The sequence below is a fragment of the Lutra lutra genome, chromosome 15, assembly GCF_902655055.1.
Source record: "Lutra lutra chromosome 15, mLutLut1.2, whole genome shotgun sequence".
Taxonomy (NCBI): domain Eukaryota; kingdom Metazoa; phylum Chordata; class Mammalia; order Carnivora; family Mustelidae; genus Lutra; species Lutra lutra.
In genome coordinates, this window is record NC_062292.1 from 54,136,585 (window position 1) to 54,157,788 (window position 21,204).

The 21,204-nt window shown below is 37.1% G+C and overlaps 1 protein-coding gene across 1 annotated transcript in view; it reads right to left on the reverse strand.

Annotated features, from left to right (window-relative positions):
• USH2A (usherin) overlaps positions 1 to 21,204 on the reverse strand; it is a 705,277-nt gene that overhangs the window by 220,431 nt on the left and 463,642 nt on the right. Inside the window, 5 exon segments of the mRNA XM_047705734.1 lie at positions 1,356 to 1,522; positions 12,314 to 12,410; positions 12,413 to 12,432; positions 13,334 to 13,556; positions 13,559 to 13,667. Coding sequence (XP_047561690.1) covers positions 1,356 to 1,522; positions 12,314 to 12,410; positions 12,413 to 12,432; positions 13,334 to 13,556; positions 13,559 to 13,667 — 616 coding nt within the window.

Genomic DNA, 21,204 nt, shown 5'->3' on the forward strand with positions numbered 1-21,204 from the left:
AGGACATCCACCTTTATGAGCAGGCTTTTAAGATGAGTCAGGTGGTGAGGGTAAAGTAGAGAGAAAGAGGGAGATGAATGCAAATATATCAGACATAAAAATCCATCTCCAGATAAAAACTTTGTATTTTTCCCAGAGGTGTCTCAGAGGGTAATCATAAGCATCAATTAATTTCCATTCTTCCATTTAAATGGCTTAAGAGATCCCAACAGTGGTGACACAGATTATTAGAAACCAGCAACTTTATAAAAACCCTAGGGTGATAGTCTTCTGTAAAAATGGGTTATTTAGTGGCAACGTAGATCAACAGAGCAGGTACAGATTTTAATTTACCGTTAATGTCACCTAATCCTGGTTTTAATTCACAACTGATAAAATGTAACATGGAGGCAAATCCACTCAGATGTTCTAAATGGAACAGGAAGCATGTCTTAGGCTGGCACAAAACTCAAAGGCTGAATGAAAATCACGTGATTACTATTCCCTAGTCATCCCTGGCCAAGAGTAGTTTTACAGCTATGCAGACTCTAACCATAGATGGTTACCCTAGCAGGTACAGTCTCCTTCTTGAGACAAACATTTCACTTGGGGATTTGTGAATCAGATGTTTCTCGATATGTGGTACTATTCTAGCAAGTTTTGATTCAACTATTTGCCAGATCTCAAGTGGTACTTCTAAGAATGGTTACAACACCTATTCCCATGATAAATTCATTGTTGTTTTCTAATGGTGATAACGGATGACTACAAATTAAAAGGTCTGCTGTTAAATGTTATTCTGCGGGCCAATAAGATCTGAAATATCAGTTTTTGTGTTTCTAAAGTTTCAGGAGCGGATTAGATCCATCTGTAAGCTCTTCTAACTGCCCATAAAGGTGTGATCTGAATAGGGTCAGGGCGAGGCCCCTGCATTATTGAAGAAAGCCCAGTGGTGATGTCCAGGTTCCATTTTCCTTTGTGAAGTTGGAATTCTGTCTACAACCAGCGCTGAAGATGATTCACTCGGAAAAATCCCTCATATGACTGCAATCCTGTCAATGGTTCTTGCTAATAAGTACTGAGTTACAAGATGGGGGTGGGGGCAGAGCTTTCTGTGGGAAAGTGCACAGTATTGCATTCTAGCAAATTAATACATGGACATCTCTATCACAACTGGTTGGTGTGACAGAAATTACTTTCCCAATCAAAAGGAATGGAAGAGGACGAGAAGGCCCAAGAAGGATGTCAAAGTAGGGAGAGAGAGTCTGGCTCTGAAGAGTAGCATGAGCATCTCAGATTTTTGTTGTTTTTATTTTTTAATGCATCCAATTTAAATTCATGCTAAGGGGAACTAAAGACATGAGAAGCTGACTTACTTGGTTTAGCCCATGTCACATCTATGGCAGTGTGGTTAAGAACGGTTGCAGTGAGGTTGGTGCCCCTCTTTGGAAGACCAGCTAATGTTGTCACGGTAGCTCCTTGGCTCGGTGTAAAACCCACACTGTTGTGTACAAACACCTTATACTCATATGTCGTAAACCTGAAAAGTCATTTTTCAAAAAGTCATTACAAATTTCTCTTTTAAGGAAAAACACACACACACATACACACATTGCTTTTCCCTTACAAAATACAGTATGCCCAAAATGCACAATATTCTGTTTCCCCCTACAGAAGAGAATTATCTTCTTTTTCCTCCCTCCACAAAAACATGCCACTATCTTTGTAGCTCTGGAGCCTTCACCACAGTGCCAGGGAAAATATTTTATTAGGAATGCTAAGCAAATAACCGCTATTTAAAACAAATGTGGTTTATCGTTTTCTCACTCTTACTGTTTTCGGAAGTGGTAAGGATTACAGCTCAATTCAAGATGCAATTACAAACCTGGCAACAGGCCAGCGTTCTATCTGAATTTGATCCAGACAGTTTTATGCTCTTCTTTTGGGAAACTCATCCATTTTCAAATATCAGAATCCCTCATCACCATTTTCTTCCTACACCTATCCTTCCCTCCCATAATCTCATTGGGAGACTGATAATCCCCTAAATTAAATCGTAACTGTGACCAAAGGGTACAACATTCTCCCGCCGAGAGTTTTGCTACAGCGAGCTGCATTTTGCTATTGTGTGAACATATTTACTTGAATCAATACAGTGGAAACTGTATATTGCTTTGCAGAAGGAGAAAACTGGACATGGGGATGTGAGATGATGAGGACTTCCCAAGTCATATATTAAATCAATGATAAAGTAAAGCCATCATTTTTTTTTAATCCTTTTTGGCTCTTTCAGGCAAAAGACTATCATGCTTTCTTCATTTGGTTCAAAACTGCCCAGATAGGAAAATGCTATTTATAGACACAGTCAGGCTTTGAGTGGACAATGGCTTAGACCATGAAATTTGCTTAACATGTTGCACAACACATCACTATCCCTGGGGTCATCCAGAACGCAGGGCATATGCTGGCCTTAGATCATCATCACCTTTTTTGGGTTTACAATGTCATCCAAGACACCCTGCATCCAATGCAGGGCCCATGGAATGTGTCTCAATAAGTCACAACTTATCAGGCTTGACAAAGGGGGGATGCCATTTACAGGATTGTGTCAAATAATTCTGCCAGGATTCTCACAGCATTTTGCTGCCACCTATATTGAAGTCTGCTTCTACTGCTTGTTGAAGTCATCTTGTTTTTCACTCATGGTCCAGAGATATTTTTGCAGGGCTGTAACTCAGCCACATGTAAGGTGTTGGTCTGTTGTAGTGGTGGGTAAAGACAGTGATTTCTTTGAGTCTATTTACCTATTTCCCCCAAATAAGTACTAGCATCAAATTTTCTACATTTGTTTGCTTTACCTTTTCTTCTTGCACCTTATTTTCTTTCTTTCTTTCTTTTTCTGCTTTGTTGGCTGTAATGGGTTGAATTTTGTGCTCCCAACCCCCAACCAGTATGTTTAAGCTCCAACCCCTGATACCTGTGAATGTGAACTTATTTGGAGATCGGGATTTTGCAGACACAGTCAAGTCGAGGTCATACTAGGTTCAGGAAAGCCCAAAATGCAATGCACTGATGTCTTTATAAAAACAGAGGAAAATTTTGATACAGACACACACAGGGAGAAGATGGCCTTGTGAAGATGGGCAGAAATTGAAGTTATACCATCACGAGCCAAGGAACAACTGGGAACATCATAAGTTGGAACAGGCAAGAAACAGGTTTTCTCCAGACACTGAAGGAAGCATGACCCTGACAACACCTTAATTTTGGACTTTTAGCCTCCAGAAGTGCAAAACAATAAATTTCTCTTCTTTTTTGTCACCCAGTTCATTTCTAGCAGCTAGAGGAAACTACCACAAATGTTCTCCGGCAAGTGCCAAATAGTCAACATGAGCAAGACGGCTGAAAGATAATAATAGCATTTACTTAGTAGTTAGTATGTTTCAGGGATTTTCCACATGGGTTAACTCACTCGTTCCTCACAATTACCCTATGAGAACAACTATTTTGGAAAAGGAGGAGAATAAGGCTCAAAGAGTTAAATAACTTGTCCAAGTTGTCAAGCTGGTAAGTGGGACAGTAGAGATTCAAACCCAGACAGTCCAATTCTAGAGCTTGCTCTTTTAACCACGATGCAAGGCTCCCACCATAATAATGATGGCAATAATAGTAATAATCATCATAAGGATAATCTGATCTGTCAGTACTTGGATGATGTCCTATCACTGGGGCTTGACCTTTGAGTTATTTTTCTAGCACTGGGCATGGATTTTTGCTTACATATTCAGTCTCACCAAATTTCCTCTGTAACCACTAGTATGAATTCGAAAGATGGTGAATTGGGGATAAGAGGTAGCGAGTCTGTGACAACGGAATGATACAAAAGCTAATGGCTCACTTGGGAATTTGAACCAGCGACCTTGGCTTCATTAGCTTTCTCCCGGAGTGAAATACTTTTAATTGTGTTTTACTTTGTGAAATGGTTTAACACAAATTTAGCTAGACTCTGGATGCCTAATCTTCTCTCCTACAACAGCTGAATCTTTCTTTCACATGTCTATGCTATTAAACATTTAGTAATCTTGTTGGCTTTAAAGTGATACCATTTGTGTGGTTCTTTTCTGCAAATGGAATTAACAACATCACTGACTAAATGATACATTGTAAACAACTTCTGTAGGGACTTTAGGCTATTCCATCATAATTTGGCTGTGCTGAAATATACAATTTATATGTGCACAGAAGAAATTGAGGTCATATAGATAACTGGAGTGTCCATTTCCAAAGTAATATTCAAATTTTTGAGTGAGACATGGCTGTACAATATTTCCACTTCAAATAATAAAATACCTGCTACATTTTACAGATAAGAAAACTGAGACCCTGAGAAGTTAAGTGGATTTGCCTAAGGGTCTACGACTAGTTAAGATGACTAAGCAAGCCTCTAGTCTCATTTCTAATCTTAAATTCTTTCCATTATTCATCATTTTATTTAATTGGGAAATCAATAGGCATTTGACTTGATGTCATACATCTGTCTTTTGTGTTTTCTTTAACTTTCAATTGGTTAAGTTAAATTTTTAAGGATATAAAATCTTGAATTCTCTTCAATAAAATACAAAAATACATCATTTTCATTGCATCCAAAACCTAATCTTTATGTTTTCCAGTGTATATACTTATGACTATATGTCTCAGTTTGTATTTTGCAACTTCATGTCAAAAAAGAATATACATATTAGTGTACTTAAAGTGGCTTTTTTTTTCTGTCCACTTGAGGTACGCTCGTTTTTGGATGGACTGAGGTGTTGATTATTGACATCAAATGTCATTCCATTTAGTTAATAATAAAAGGATACTTTTAAAAGAAAAATGCTAGACTCATTGATATCATATACTCATGCAAAACTTAGGTATATCAAACAAATTTTTTCTCTAAATACTAATTGTGTTTCATAGGACCGTCTTCAAAAAGTACCATTTTAAACTCTGTAAGAAACAGCTTTTGAAATCTGCAAAGTGAATGTACACTTCATATAGGGTCTATTCTGCACCCAGTAATACCAACTGTTTGAGGTCCATTTAGGAATACTGGGTTATTACGATACTTATTCTCTAAATTACTAATTTGTCTGAGATCACCCTCAAGGTCTCCCTTCACCAATACACAGAAAATGGAAAATTTTGTTGTGTTATAAGAAATGATTATGGTATTGGGGCGCCTGGGTGGCTCAGTGGGTTAAAGCCTCTGCCTTCGGCTCAGGTCATGATTCCAGGGTCCTGGGATCGAGCCCCGCATCGGGCTCTCTGCTCAGCGGGGAGCCTGCTTCCTCCTCTCTCTCTGCCTGCCTCTCTGCCTACTTGTGATCTCTGTCTGTCAAATAAATAAATAAAACCTTTAAAAAAAAAAGAAATGATTATGGTATTTTTTCCTTGTAAAAGATAATTTATACGAAAAACTTATTTATGGTAATGTACTCATTTCAAGGTTCAGTTGTTCTTGCTCAAGTGAATGAGAAAGTTAGGTTCCGTTTAGATGTTGAAGTTTTTGTAACCCAGGAATCTGTTTATTTACAAAGTAGCAAATTTCATAAATGAATGAATGGATACTTCAGAGTTACTAAAGCATTCAGTCTCAAAACTTTCAGGGCATATATGATTTGGTAAACTAGTGTCACAAAAATCTACCTGTCCAACAAAGAAGTCCTACTAAAACTTAGCAAGATGTTTCTTTTACACATTATACTGTCTCTCATGTTGCTACATCATTTCATTCATTCATTCATTCATTCATTTGTTCATTCATATAAGAATATTTGTTGAACACTAACAACATTCTAGATGCTAAACATAATGAACAGGATATCTGTTCTACTGGAGAACATACATATTTACAGAACTCTGTTTTTAAATGAGAACTCCTAAAATATGGGCTCATTTATTCCCTTTTCTTCCAACATGGTTCAGCTACAGCATCTAGCTGAACCTCATCCAGTCATACAGTCTTCACGGAGGAGGTAATATTTGGGATAGGTACTGATGACAAGTGGCATTTTGTGCAATGAAGACATTTGTCTAGTGGGAAGCAACATTCCAGGGCAAAACGTGTGAAGGCTTGCATCTTGAAGGGGTCTGATGTGTTTTTGTAACCAATAAAATTCTACAGTGCAGCCACAGAATGCCTCAGGTTATTTTCATCAGAATTAAAAATGTGTCAACTTTATTGATGTCCTAACAGAATTCATGTGTCAATATTGTCACCAATATAAATCATGCTTCTGAAAACGCAGGCTACTCACTTGCTTCTTCCACTAACTTCTTCATATCTGCCACAGCCCAGCACGTGCTGGAGTACAGCATCACACATGGGAGGATTTGAGAAACCTCAGATAGCATACTATTCCTTACATCCCCAAATCCTTTGTGGGAATGAACAAATAAGCAAGCAAAAATGCAACACTTGTTTCTACTGCTTAAATCTGAGATATATATATATATATATATATATATACACATATATATGTATATATATTTCATTGACAGTATCTGCTTGTTCTTTATACCACTTACTTACCATTTCTAAAAATGCTACTGAAGATTTTTTCCTTTTGATATTGAAGAGCAATGCTTATCACCCTTGAAAGTTTTCATAACACGGTACTTTCCAGATTGCGAGGGCAAGCTGCTGCTGTCATATGATTGTGGCCATCTACAATCGTGCTGCCAGAAAGCCACACCTAAAATAATTTTGCTGTAATTTCTTTCTTTGCTCTACTTTGTCACCACATTAGAAAAAAATGCACAGAAACTAGTTTGGGGGGTTTTTTGTTTGGTTTTTTTTTTTTTTGGTTTTGAATAAAACATGAGGGAAAAAAAAATCTCCTAAGACAAAAATGCCTTCTTCCACATGTGGAGACTCATTTTTCATGAGGTAAGGTTTCATACAATGGCACTTGCAAAAGGATAGCTTCAGGTAAATTTAGAGCAATGAAAAAAAATTCAGTGGAGACACTGTGACTCTACTACTTTAATTTAAATGTGAAATAGACATATATTTGCTCATTTTGAATAAGTCTCTTCCTATGAGATGGCACAACAATGTGTACAGAAGTTGGCTTTCATTCTGACTTTTATTCACATTTTGACATTAATAAAGAAAATAAGACGATCTACTTCACATTAGTGGTCATGGGAGAAAAGCCTTCCTTCCACTTCCATTTTTTTTCTTTTCTTTTCTTTTTCTGCAATTGACACTGTATACTGAAACTACAGTTGTACAAAAGCGTGAAAAACCCAAATACAAAGCAGTGGCCAGAGCTGCCTGTGAAAAGAACACCCAGGAGAAGAACCGGAAGAGAGGGAAGCCCAGGAGCAAGATATTAAGAAGAGGTTAGAAGATAAAAGGGTAAGGCTGAAGGTCCCAGCAGTCCCTGGCTTCTACAGGCTACATAGGCTACATCCGGGGGGGGGGGATGGGGGGGGAGAGGGTTTCCTACCTCCGCCTGCCTTCCCTTGGCAGATCCCACCAGGTCTCCTGGAACTGGCCCTGTCTTTCTATATTAGCAAAGCAGGACATGTCATCTGTGTACATTTGATCTTATTGCAAAGGAGGGGAATGAAAGCTCTATTCTTTTGAATATTATCTCCCAGAAACTACATCCTCTTTTAGGGCTTGAAACATTTCATTTTGGAAGGTTTAAAAAAATTAGAATCTATGCCAATAAAATTTAAACTTAGACTTTATGATATATTTAGCTAAAGAATTTAATTTTAAAACACTCAAGTCCAACTATTTTCTGAAAATAAGGTGAATATTTAATTTTGAACACTTTCATTTATTTATTTAAAAGATTTATTTACAGGGCACCTGCGTGGCTTAGAAGGTTAGGCATCTGCCTTCGGCTCCTCATCAGTGGGGAGCCTGCTTCTCCCTCTCCCTCTGTCATCCCCTCCACTCGTGCTCTCTTGGCTCTATGTCTCTGTCAAATAAATAAATAAAATCTTATTTTATTTTTTTCATTTTTATTTTTTTTAAAGATTTTATTTATTCATTTGACAGACAGAGATCACAAGTAGGCAGAGAGACAGGCAGAGAGAGAGGAGGAAGCAAGCTCCCTGCTGAGCAGAGGAGCTCTATCCTAGGACCCTGGGATCAGGACCTGAGCCGAAGGCAGAGGCTTTAACCCACTGAGCCACCCAGGTGCCCCTAAGTAAAATCTTTTTAAAAAAGATTTATTTACTTATTTTAGAGGTGGGGTAGAGGGGTTAGGGGAGAGAGAGAATCCTCAAGCAGACTCCCCATTGAGCATGGAGCCAGACGTGGGACTCAAGCCCAGGATCCTGAGATCATGACCCACACTGAAATAAAGAGTCAGGCAATTAACCGACTACACTACCCAGGCACCCTGGATAATTTCATTTAATGATAAGACAATTAATGCATCCTTGAGGAGTCACATGGAAGTCTCTTTCCAGACTATCACTGCAAAGAAGTACATTTAGAAAAGGAACAGGAGTTGGAACATACCTCCCTTTATAAATTTAATTGCAGCTAAGGTACTATTATCTACAAGTCAACATTTTCCTTAAAATAGAAAAAATAACTTACTATTTCTTATAACTTGTTCCTCCTGCATCAAATCCAAAACAAAAAAGAGGGCATGCCATCACTGTGTTCTTGGTAGTTTTATCTGATCACTCAGAAAAAAGGCACTGGAAATCATAAGGGTAGGCTGATGTTTACAATGAGGAGGTCGCTGCCCCCCATTAAACCTTGCCTGGCTCACCTCAGCATCAGATGATAACAGCATGTTCACCAGGTTTTCCAAGTGATGAAAATGTCAGGGAACCCAAAGTTATGGTTCCCCCAACAACCATAACTTGACTATTTTGCACAGAATTATTAAGGAAGAAAAGTTAGAAACTGACAAATCATATAAACTTATAGTTACACAGAATTCATGTCTACATAGAGCAAAAATTCAATAATGAGACAACTGTGTAGCTCAGATAAAATCACCCCTTACCTAAGACAATCATAGGAACAAAACTATTTTTGTTTAAACTAAATTATTTAGATAATTAGCTCAGAATATTCTATTCTGTACATGGAGATAAAAATGGGAAAAATAACTACTAGAATGATTTGAACTTCAGAATATAATAATAATTTATATTAAATTGGTGTGTTTTCTATCTATCATAAACATACAGCTAACCAAAATAGATCATTTGACCAACAAAATTGACTTTACTTTATATTTACACTCACAGATACATTCATAAAGGGATGCCCAGTGAATCTTAATTTTACTTTTTATATCAAGAAAAGTGCCATTTTAAAAACGGATTCTAGATATAGCTGTGGTGATATCAGGTCAAGATGGAGAGAGACATTTCAGTGTTCCACTTATTTATGTATGTGTAAGATAAGAAAGAAAGAAGGAATGATGGAGTCTGAGGAGAATAGGAAATTGCTTGTTCTCTAAAAGGCTTTAGAATTCAATTAGTCCTCCCCACTCCAAAAAATAGCAACCAAACAAATACGTCATGAAGACAAAAGCCAAAGGGTAGGGTCATTAAGGAGCTGTGAGACAGGTGTGTAACAAAGTGAGCTGAGAGCTCAGGTCCTCCCCTCTGCAGTCTGAGAGACCCCTGGCTTACCAGCAGGGGCCGTGAGCCCTAGCTGCTAGCAGTCAAGGTGGGTAATGGCAGCCTCTACTGAGAAAGATCACTTTGTAAAAGAAGAACGGTCACAGCACACAGTGCCCATCAGTGGACTAATTTCCAGTTTTCTCTCAGAGCTGTAAGAGAACCCTCCATGGGCTGAAAGGGACCCTAGACTTTTTTTTTTTTTTTTTGGACTTACAAAGGGTAGAGGGCTAGAAAAAAAAGTTCTCGTCATATGAAGACTCACACTGTTTATTTTTAATACTAAAAAGAAATGCATATTGTTTTTTACCACAAGCTACTTACATGGGTCATAGCAGTTATTTGAATAAAAAAGATTTTTTTTTTTGATAGTCTTAGCAGGAAAAAAAAAAATCCCTTGGCATTTAGTATTAGGAGGCTAGTCAAATACCACTCAGCATATTTTGTTAGATGTATACCTCCCTTTTAGAAATAACTGTCATCCCTATGTTTATGTCACCTTACATTTCAACTTGATTTCTGGGGATTGAACTATATCTCTTTTCTTAGATCTTAGATTTGGACTTCTCATTAAAAATTCTTAGAGGTATCACTAAAATTTCAATAATAAATATTTGGCTTTGGCTCTCTTTTATAACTTTTCATTTCTTCTACAAAGAAACATTAATTTTCTGAGGTTTATTCTCTTTTTCAAACATCTCATGGCTAAACATCTGATTCAGTTATGTTAATAGTCAAGGTCTGTTTATTTTAGAAATGGTATATTTAAGGCCTTCAGAGTTCACAGATTGTAGAAAGTTACTTTTCTATATGATTTCCCTTTGCAGTACTGGTGACTAAGTAGCAAACTGGGATGACAGCAATTAACACAAGGGCGCCTGGGTTGCTCATTTGGTTAAGCATCTGCCTTTGGCTCAGGTCTTGATCCAGGGTCCTGAGATTGACCCCCGCTCCACCCTCCCCCACCATGCTCTTTCTCTCTCAAATAAATAAATAAAATCTTTTTTAAAAAAAGCAATTAGTACACACATAGCCGTGGGTGTGGTGTGTTTTCCTCCACTAGACTGTGAGTGAGGTCTCTGAGGCCAAGGGTTATGCTGAATTCATTTTTGTCTTATCCTAGTGCCTTTCAGAAAGAAGAAATTGCTAAATACATTAATTTCTTCAACTGAAGTGGTAATTATAGAATGATGTTGGATGAAGTAAATAATTAAAAATAGTGAACAGTCTAGTGACATGATAATTTAGGTCGACTTACCAAAAAATGGCAATTTCCTGTGGTTCACTCTATAGCTTCATCAGATTCATGCTACCTCCCCACCCCCAGAACCTTACAATATCCATAGGTTTTCCCATCAATATCCTTTAAGAAGATGAGATTTTCCCTAGTTCTATCCATTCCCTGAAGAGAATACAATACAATTAACATTCCTAAGGCACAGAGGAATGAAATACACCCACCGTTTCTGAGTTGACGTATTCTTTCATTTTACAACTATTCCTGGGCCAGGATGTGCAGACAGTAGTCTAGGGACTGAAGGTTCAGAAGTCATGAAAGCAAAGACCCCTGCCTCAGTTGGATCTGACAACACTATGGGGGTGTCCAGACAAGTCCCCAGGCAGTACATTACTGACTCTAGTAATATGTGAGGGTGTGTAAGAATACAGAGGGGCAGCTGAGTCAGACCAGGAAGAGTGAGCAGGGAAGCCTACAGGAAACTTCCCGGCCAGCGTGAGATGGATAAGCTGGTCAGACAAAGAGAGAGGGCAGTGACGGGAGAAGCTGAGCCAGGAAGTGTGGCACATCACAGCGCCCTGGAAGTGAGGTGAACGAGGCTGGGCCACGCTTAGGTGAGGAAGAGGAGGAGGCAAGGCCAGAGCTGTACACAGCAGTCAGAGTAGAGCCAGTCAGTGGTGAGTCCAGGAAAATAATAAAGCTTATAGCAAAGTTACTGAAAAACCACGTCTGAAAAGCATTCATAAAACACTATTCGTGGGTTTTTGTTTTTGTTTTGTTTTCTGGTGATTTGATTACATTGCTTGGACTCATCAAAACCTGAGAAATCATTGAATTCTGTCCAATCTCTTCATTTTATCAACAAAGTTAAGCCTGGAGAAGTTACATGACTTGCATGAAGTCCCAACCCGGTTCTCCAGTGCTGGATGAAACGCACCCAGGTCAGCGGGCTCTCCCACAAGGTGCTCTTCGCTGATATCCTGTTTGCCTGTCTCCTGGTTCCTTTAAACCCTACGTTGAATTCTTTCAAATCTGAGGTGTGCGAACTAAACAATTTTTTGTGGGTTGGATCAGGACTTGTAACAATATTTCCAGAAGTACTAAGCATTTGGTAAGTGGCCAGTCAATTCTCCCCTCCTCCCCATTTTATAGATGTTCAAGTTTTTCCAAATGCCTCTATAAGTTTTCATGTCTTGCTTAGAGCTTAAACATGTACAAGTTCGAATTCAAAAGGCTTATTTTAATTGGTACAGTTAAGATGGCAAAGCGTGAAACATGCTGACTGTTGCAATTCGATGATTAATTCCACAGATAATCACTGAACATGTTTTATTGCACAACTGATAACATGCGCACACAATGAAGACACAAGATACTCTGAACTAGTCAACGTGGCTCAAGACTAAATGCCAGCATTTGTTTTTATAGTTTTTTGTAATCTCACCTGCTAGACCCTTATCTTCATAAAACCACTAGGTTCCTGAATAAATATTGTGCCACAGATTTAAATCTTCTGGGGGATTTGATGCAAGTGGCTGCTGGATTTACGTCTCAGAAGCTCATATCTAAAGCAAAAGACAAGCAGAAACATTGGGATTATCTCAACTAATGTTATTACCAAAACTCAGGTTGTTTCATAGCATGAGTGGTCTGGTGTGTGCACATAACGAAAAGAAAAACATCTTAATTTACAATCAGGAAGTTTTTTTTCCAGGTATCACTGTCTTCTGGCTCAAGTTTTAGGTATTCAATTATTTTGAAACAATCAGCTACATTCACATTTTACTATCATCAGTAAGAATGATAACATTTAGATTTCTTCTATTTCAGATTTGCCAAAACATTATCACCAGTTTCACACAAAGTGGAAATACAAAATGCTTATAAAGTTAATGGTTTTCTAAGACATCAACCCATCAGTGCTTTATAAATAATGATAATATTATCAACTTGCTACTCTTGGCTGAGTGTCAAGTTGAGGTTGTTAAAAAGCTATTTCAGAATCACACACGTTTCTTTCATCTTATCTATGTCCCTGACCACATTCTTTACAAGTTTCCAGATAATAATACCCTGCCAGAGAATTATTGTGTTAGCTTCAGAATTTTGAGGCATTTTTGTGTAAATGTATCATTCAGAACAGGCATCGAGTTTGTCTAACATATAATAAAAACATTCTGAAAATCAAGAGAAGGTACATCAAAATGTTAGAGAACAGTGATTGTTGTTTGAAGGGGTTTGAGAGCTTCACAAAATTATATTTCTATCTCGAACTTCTATGGCTCCATATAAGTCGAGATATACAATATGAAATTGTATTCAAGTTATGAGTGGGGTATCCAATTGGGAATTAGTTCTACATTCATACGTGAGTAAAAGCTTCCCTTCCTTCTTTCTTTCTTTCTTTCCTTCCTTCCTGGAGATAAGACCATAGCAAAATCCAAATGCACAGTCACTTTCTCTTACCTCAAATTGGGTCCGTTTGGTCTGGATGGTGGCTGCCACGAAATTCCAACATATGATTCACTTAGTGGAACCACCAACAGTGGGTTAATGCCCTGAGGTAGGGTTGGGTGGGTGGTAACATGGGTAGGTAAACTCTCTGTGCACCCTCCTAGGTACCCGTTACCTCCTGAGCAAGCCACAATGGTGACAGAGTAATTAGTGAAAGGAATCAGATGAGTAATTATTGACTTAACACTGAGGGAGTCACATTGGTTATTGTGATACGAGGATCCGGCATGCGGATCTCATAGCTAAGCAGGTCTCCATTCTGCATGAGTGGGGGTTTCCAAGTGACCTGAAATAAAAGATAAATTTAGAATCAATGTGACAACACAGGAACAGAGCAAGTGAAGTTCACAAGACCTAGAATTTTGCCGTGCCTTGTTTTCAGTTAAGCCACTTTCTAAATGCCTCTTTTTGACTTAGCCTTTTGCACTAGACAGTAATGAAAGGTTTGGGATCAATTAGCAGTACACCAGGAACTAAATGAAATGCTGTTTCCTGGGTTTGGCTTTTCGTCGTGATACTTTCTAGGACTGTCAGACTAATACACACCTTAGTGATTCATCTCCACTGTGGGTGTTCTAAAGGACACAGAGCACACACATGGAGGAAATTCACACATCCGCAGGCATCAATGGGGCAGCGGCAGGATTTGACAGTTTTCTTGTTTATAACTCAATTAAATGAAACATCAGAACTCCCCGCTTTGCATTATTAGTATGTACTCTAAATATGTCACTACTTTTTTTTTTTTGGTGAGGGTGAAGGAATGAGACTTTGCATTTTCTGAGGATGCACAATTGAGTTTCTGAATCTCACATGCGCATCATGTAGAAAGTAAAGCAACAGCAAATTCTAGTCTCAGATATAAGAGATAAGCCTTGAAAGAGGCAAGCAAAGGATGATCCTGTTTAACTAACACATGGGCCTGAGCACCAGAAAAAAAGAAACATTTTATAATGGAATATTACAATGTTTAATATTCCTTTTTTTTTTTTTTGCCTAATTTTTTTAAGGCTATAGTGGTACTTAAGCGTATGGGTACGCTCATGTTTTGGGGGTAAAAGAACCCTAGAAAAATGTATATAGGCCGTTAAAAAAATCACTTTTTTACATACTATTCTGGGTTCCTCTCTTATCATTGTCTTGCAATGTCCCCTTAAATTTTGGAGTATATATTCATCTCCTAAATAGCCAGTAAGCTTCTTGATGGCAGGGCCTAAATTGTATGCCCATTTAATGCCATGCACACGGAGATAGAATTCAGTAAGTAACTGTACTCACAGCTGATTAATGTTTTCCCTGAGCATAGTTATTTTGAAAATTTAAAAGACATATTTCCAGAGTAAATATATATCAATAGCCACATTTGTAACTCTATACAAAATCAAAGTCAGAAAAAAGTAACAAAAATTAGGATAGAGAAGGACTGACCAACATTTTCTATCTTAAATCAAAGGGAAAAGAATTTCTTCCAGAAGGAATATCACCTGGGATCTTCAGAGGGCGTTCTTACTAATAAGTGGCAACAAAATGGGCTCCCACCACATGTCAGTTGTCTAGTTGCTTGATGACTGTGTCCTAATTTATAATTAGCAATGACCCAGTATCTATTCAGATCTTACTACATGGCTTGCAATTGTTAATTTTAAAAACTTCTTGGAGTGGCCCACACTGTGCTAGGGCGAAAAGAAGGTTTAAATGTGTTCCTTATGAGCATAGTGGATGTGTCTGCATGTAGGGAAGATCAAAGAAACCTGAAGAGCAAAGGTTGTAGAAAAGATACAGGATTCTATTTGTTTTGGAGGTGCAATGCTCAGTGGACACAAAACAAGGAGTCAAGGGTCAAACTCAGGGCTTCTTGATACTTGTCACGTACATGAAAATGGAAGGGTTATGATAGCTAAATTCAACCCTACTGATATGTGGAATACCGCTTCTTTGCCTCTCAAGCCAGAACATTCCGAGTTCAGGTCAAGGTCTGGCAGCACTCGAAAGAATGAAAACTTAGGAGACAGTCTGTGCAGTTGAGCTAATAGTAAATTGATTTGGAACTTGGTATTGAGGCTGAGAAAAACCATTCATAACATAAAACTTGAAGGGTGCTTGGGTGGCTCACCCGGTTAAGCATCTGCCTTCAGCTCAGGTCATGATTCCAGAGTCCTGGGAGCAAGCCCTGTGTGGGGCTTCTTGCTCAGCAGGGACTCTGCATCTCCCTCTCTCTCTCTGACCCTTACCCCACTCATGCTCATGCTCTCTCTCTCAAATTAAATAAAATCTTTAAAATAAAGAGATAAATCTTGGATAAAATATTCCAGAAGAGGTTAAGAGATTGGGTGTAATGACACTGGAGATAGTCATTTGATCTTGGGGAAAAAAAATCCAATTTTCTCTACTATAAATGTTTACATCTAGAAATAAACTATTTTTCTCATTTAAAAGTTAGACTTAGAAAGAAAATGTCTTTTTGACAGTATTGAATTGGAAGATATAAATCTACTTCTACAGAAATTTTTCGAAGGACTTTTACATGGAGAAGGCCATTGTCCTTATGGTCAGTAAGCTAACAGAAGTGGCATCTAATTGGATTACCTTCCTGAAAATATCCTGCAGCCATTATTAAAAATAAATGTGTCTAAGATTTTAAGGAGCCAGCTAGCTAAATATTGTATTCTATTCTTTCCTAGGCTTAAGACCATATTTACTATAGTATGGCCAAAATGTATGAGATTAACACTTTCAGTTTAACTTCCATGGTTTTTTATATATACATGGGCCACAGGAAGGATTATGGAGTATTGCCAAATCCCAGAAAACTAGCACCAATGAGTCTCTTCCTGACCTGAATAAGTGAGAGATAGATGTTCTCTAAAACAGTAATTTTACATTGCAATCTATTACATAGAATTATAGTTATGGCTAGAATAAAATGCTTATTTCAGAGGTGTCTTGCCTACCATAATTATTTTTTAGTTGAGTGCTTCTTAGATTTCCAGTTTTCTTTTCAGTTATTTTTTGGAAGGCTTCATGTCTACATGTGATTGCATAACTCTAAGACTACTTAATCAATACAACATATGGATATACAAGGACCAACAGTGTGGAATACTTGACTCCATATAGCAATTCCTCTTAACAACGGACTCCCTTGCAAAGTTTCTCACATGGAATAAATTGTACAATAAAATATTTGTTGAAATAAAATTAAATTTATCTTTCAAAATGTCATCGCTTTCTTTTAAAATTGTTAACATTACTTTCTCATTTCAAATATTAGATTTGCATTTTAAAACTAGAGAAAGAGTATATATGTATAGTATTTATATATTTATAATATATATAGATATAGATATAGATGATATAGATATAGATGATATAGATGATATAGATATAGATATAGATATATAGTTGATTATGGTCTTTCACCTCTACCTTCTTCCCATCCCTCTCCACTGCCAGCTACCCTCTTAAAAGGAATAGGTAATATTTTGGGATATATTCTCCCATACTTTCTAGGATGCTCATATAACCAAAGCAACTATACCCACACATATATAAGCTTTCTCTTTTTAAAATTATTTACAAGATATGTTTCTTCTACACCTGTTAATCTGCAACTTAATTTTTACACTTAACAACAGAGGACAGACTCATTCTTTTTCTGTTACATAATATTCCTTTCATGACTGAAAACAAATTATTCAGATTTTATCCTATTGACATTTCCTTACTGCTAAAAACAATATTTGAAAATATATGCATATATATTGTTGTATTTGTTTTTTATTGGACAGATTAGCAAGAATTGCTATGCCAGAAGGTATATTATGTTTAATTTTAATCATTATTGAGGGATTACTTTCTAAAAGGTTGAGGTAATTCACTTTATCACAGACAATGAAAGAAAGTTTCCATGATCTGCTTCCTCATAAACTATTAAAATTACCACTCCTTTCAGTTTTTGCTTGTTTATTACTTTATTATTTCTCTATTTCTTAATTATTACTTATTTCTCTAATTAGTTTGCATTCTCTTGACTTTTTTTTTTTTTAAGATTTTATTTATTTATTTGACAGACAAAAATCACAAGCAGGCAGCGGCAGGCAGAGAGGAGGAAGCAGGCTCCCCGACGAGCAGAGAGCCCAATGTGGGGCTCGATCCCAGGACCCTGGGATCATGACCCAAGCCGAAGGCAGAGTCTTTAACCCACTGAACCACCCAGGTGCCCCTGCATTCTCTTGACTTTTTTGGCAAGGTATAAATATTTCCAAATATTATTGACCCTTTGAATATCTCCCCTCTAAATTATCCATATTTTGCACATTATTTCCTATTGAATTACCTTTTTATCTTAAATTATTAGAAGTTCTTTGTATATTATGGGGAAATAACCTATTTTTCTATAATGTGTGTTACAGCTGTATTTTACCAATCTGTCTCTTGGAGTTTAACGTTTTTTTTGTTTTGTTTTTTTCTTTTTGAGGGAGTCTTATGGCCAGCAAGAAACAATCAAATTATTTTCTAGTATATATAATTATCATATGACAATTATCATATGATCTCACCGACATGAGGAATTTGAGAAACAAGACAGAGGAGGACACTCCCACAGCCCATAGGGCTCCCTGAGGAGCTGCTTCTCCATACATTTGGCACCTTATTCACATCCTGACCTTGTGATTCCCTTGTGTTCCCCTATGGAACTCTAATATCTTTAAGATCAGAGATTGGCAAATTCATCTTGGTATCATCAGAATGATGGCTCCTAGTAGGTCATCAAAAAATATACTTTGAATGAATAAATTCAGATTCTTGCAGGGTCTGAGGAAGTTCTTGAAGTTATCTGGGTGAAAAATATCAGTGACCTTCCTTAGAGAATTGCAGTTGAACGTTGTGTGGTAAGGTAAATCAGGAGTGAGCCAGGGTTGAAGTCAAGATTGCCGCCCAGGCTTTTGGCTGGCGTGACTGGGTTGTGCTAATAGAGGAGTAACACAGGAGAAAGGGCAGATAGAGGGGCAGAGAACATGTGGAAAAATCAACTTGAATATGTTGAATATAAAGGGTAATAACAATCCAGGTGGAGGTCTCCAGATCTTGGGGTCCTGGGATTAAGCCCTGTGTTGGGCTCCCTGCTCAGTGGGCAGTCTGCTTCTCCCTCTCCCTCTGCTATTCTCCGGCTTGAGCTCTCATTTCTCTCTCAAACAAACAAACAAACAAACAAATAAATAAATAAAATCTTTTTTTTTTTTTTAAGATTTTATTTGTTTATTTGACAGAGAGATCACAAGTAGACAGGCAGGCAGAGAGAGAGAGAGAGAGAGAAGGCCCCGGTTACTTCTATTTTTAATTCCCAGTATTCCTGCCTATGAAATGGGGATAGTAATAGTATTTCTTTGCTAGAGGTGGATTAAGCATTGAATGAGAGCAATTCCTAGAACTTAATATGAACTTGGTAAATAGTAGTCATCATTGCTATTTTCTTCCATAAGATGCTACAAATATATAAATAATATATATTATTATTTGATTTAAGCAGACATCAATGACAGGTCCACCTTCATGAATGGGTGATAATGGTGATCAAGACAACTCTTTTTACTCTGGGTTATTATCAGATTTGTAAATGAGCAACACTAAGAGTATACACCCTAGTAACACAATGCATGGACAGAATCTGGTGGACATTGCTACTCCTTGTAGCCCATGATCACAGTGGGTGTCTTTAGCAGTCTGAGCAGAGTGAAAGCTCTGACACTTGAAGACTGAGAACTGCAGACCTGTTGTCTTTCTTTCTGCTTTAGCTGTGGAAGGTGGGGCTGCACTTGAGTCATCACCATCGAAGTTTTTTTTTTTTTGCCACATCACAGTTACACGACATAACTGCATGTTTTATTTTCTATTAGTCCTCAATTGTACTCAAGACCATCAAAAAAAAACCCAAAAACAAAAACCCCAAATCTTGCCATTTGCAATGACGTGGATGGAACTAGAGGGTATTATGCTAAGCAAAATAAGTCAATCAGAGAAAGACAATTATCATATGATCTCACCGACATGAGGAATTTGAGAAACAAGACAGAGGATCATAGAGGAAGGGAGGGAAAAGTGAAACAAGATGAAACCAGAGAGGGAGACAAACCATAAAAGACTCTTAATCTTGGGAAATAAACTGAGGGTTGCTGGAGGAGAGGGGGGTGGAAGCTATGGGGTGCTAGGTGATGGACATTGGGGAGAGTATGTGCTATGGTGAGGAAAAACAAATAAATAAATGAAAAAAATTAAAAACAAAACAAAACAAAATAGTTCAGTATAGCAACCTCTAAACCTTTATAAACAACCTTGTAAATCTTGCACTTTTATAAAGTGAACAGTTGAGTCTTAAACACCAGCAATCCTAGAAATCGACTTTATATTAATCTGATTTTACATTGAATTTTTGCTAGAAATGGCTGCTAAATCTTATAAGTCCTTTTTCTATTGCATCTATTGATAAAAAAAATTATATGAGCTTTCTCTGTTGATCAGTTGACTTAGGAAGTATGTTGATAGATGTCATGACATTAAACCATCCTTACATTTTTGGAGTCAAGCCAAATGTCTCCTGGCATGTCATTCTTTTAATATACTCCTTGATTCAATTTGCTAATATTTTATTGAAAAGTTCTGAATCTATATTCATATATGAAATTAGTCTATAGTTCTACCAAACTATCTTTTTCAAGTTTTAGTAGAGCACTTTTGCCAACTTTAGAAAATGCAATGAATTTTCTTACATGATTAAATACCAAATAAACCTGCATGGTTTTACTTTTTCAGATAACCTCTCTGACATCATATATTATTATTTCTTTATAATCAAATAATCAAAACAGAATTAAGAATATGACTTTGATATACAGCTGTGCTCTCCAATTTTCCCTTCTTAAAGCTCAAATGTATGCCAAGTCATATCACCTTTTTGCACTTATTATCATGTTACTTGTTTTCTGTTTGACCTAAGTAAGTATATGGAGTTTTCCCTGCATTCCTTGTTAGATCACGACTTCTTACAGGCAGGATGGGGTGGTGGTGAACAGAACATACGGCCCAATATAGAAAGAACTAGGGAGAAATACCAGGCCAGTCCTGTTCTCCCCCATCCTATTGACTGTATTCTTTATTTCCTCTAAGCTGATTTTTTTTTCTACCAAGTCCTTGTCACTTCTGAGCATATTATATATTTATTCATGTAGTTCTGTCTAAAATGTAAGTTCCATGAAAGTAAGGATTCTGTTTTGGTCTCTGGTGTATCCTCAGTGCTTAAAGAGGCACTCATGAAGGTATGTCCCTGCTCAATAAATGTTAGCAGAACTGAAGTACTATTGTTGTTGCTGTTAATATTAGTGACGATTTCCTTCATCCTAATACTCAGAATGACTCTATGTGGTAAATGTCGAATCAATTTCTTAACCGTGTGCATTAATGACAATACTTGTCATTAATATTTCATGTATACGCAATTTTAACTTTTAGATCTTATGTTTACAGAGAGAAATCACTCTACTGCAGTCACATGCTTTTGTGTGTCAGGTAAGCAGTATCACTGGAAGATGTAGTTTACAATTTTAAGATCTTTCTGAACATAATGTGAGCCAATTATATTGAAGCACAAATATGTCACTTTAATTATTTAAATACGTATCAGCCTAAACTAGATTCAGTTGAATATTCCTGAAGAGTCTCTTCATTGAGAACCTTTTCTTTTCTAGATATAAAATATAATGAGAATTAATGATTTAAAATTATGATTAAAAAAAAAAAACTTGTGTTAATGTACCACAGCCATATAC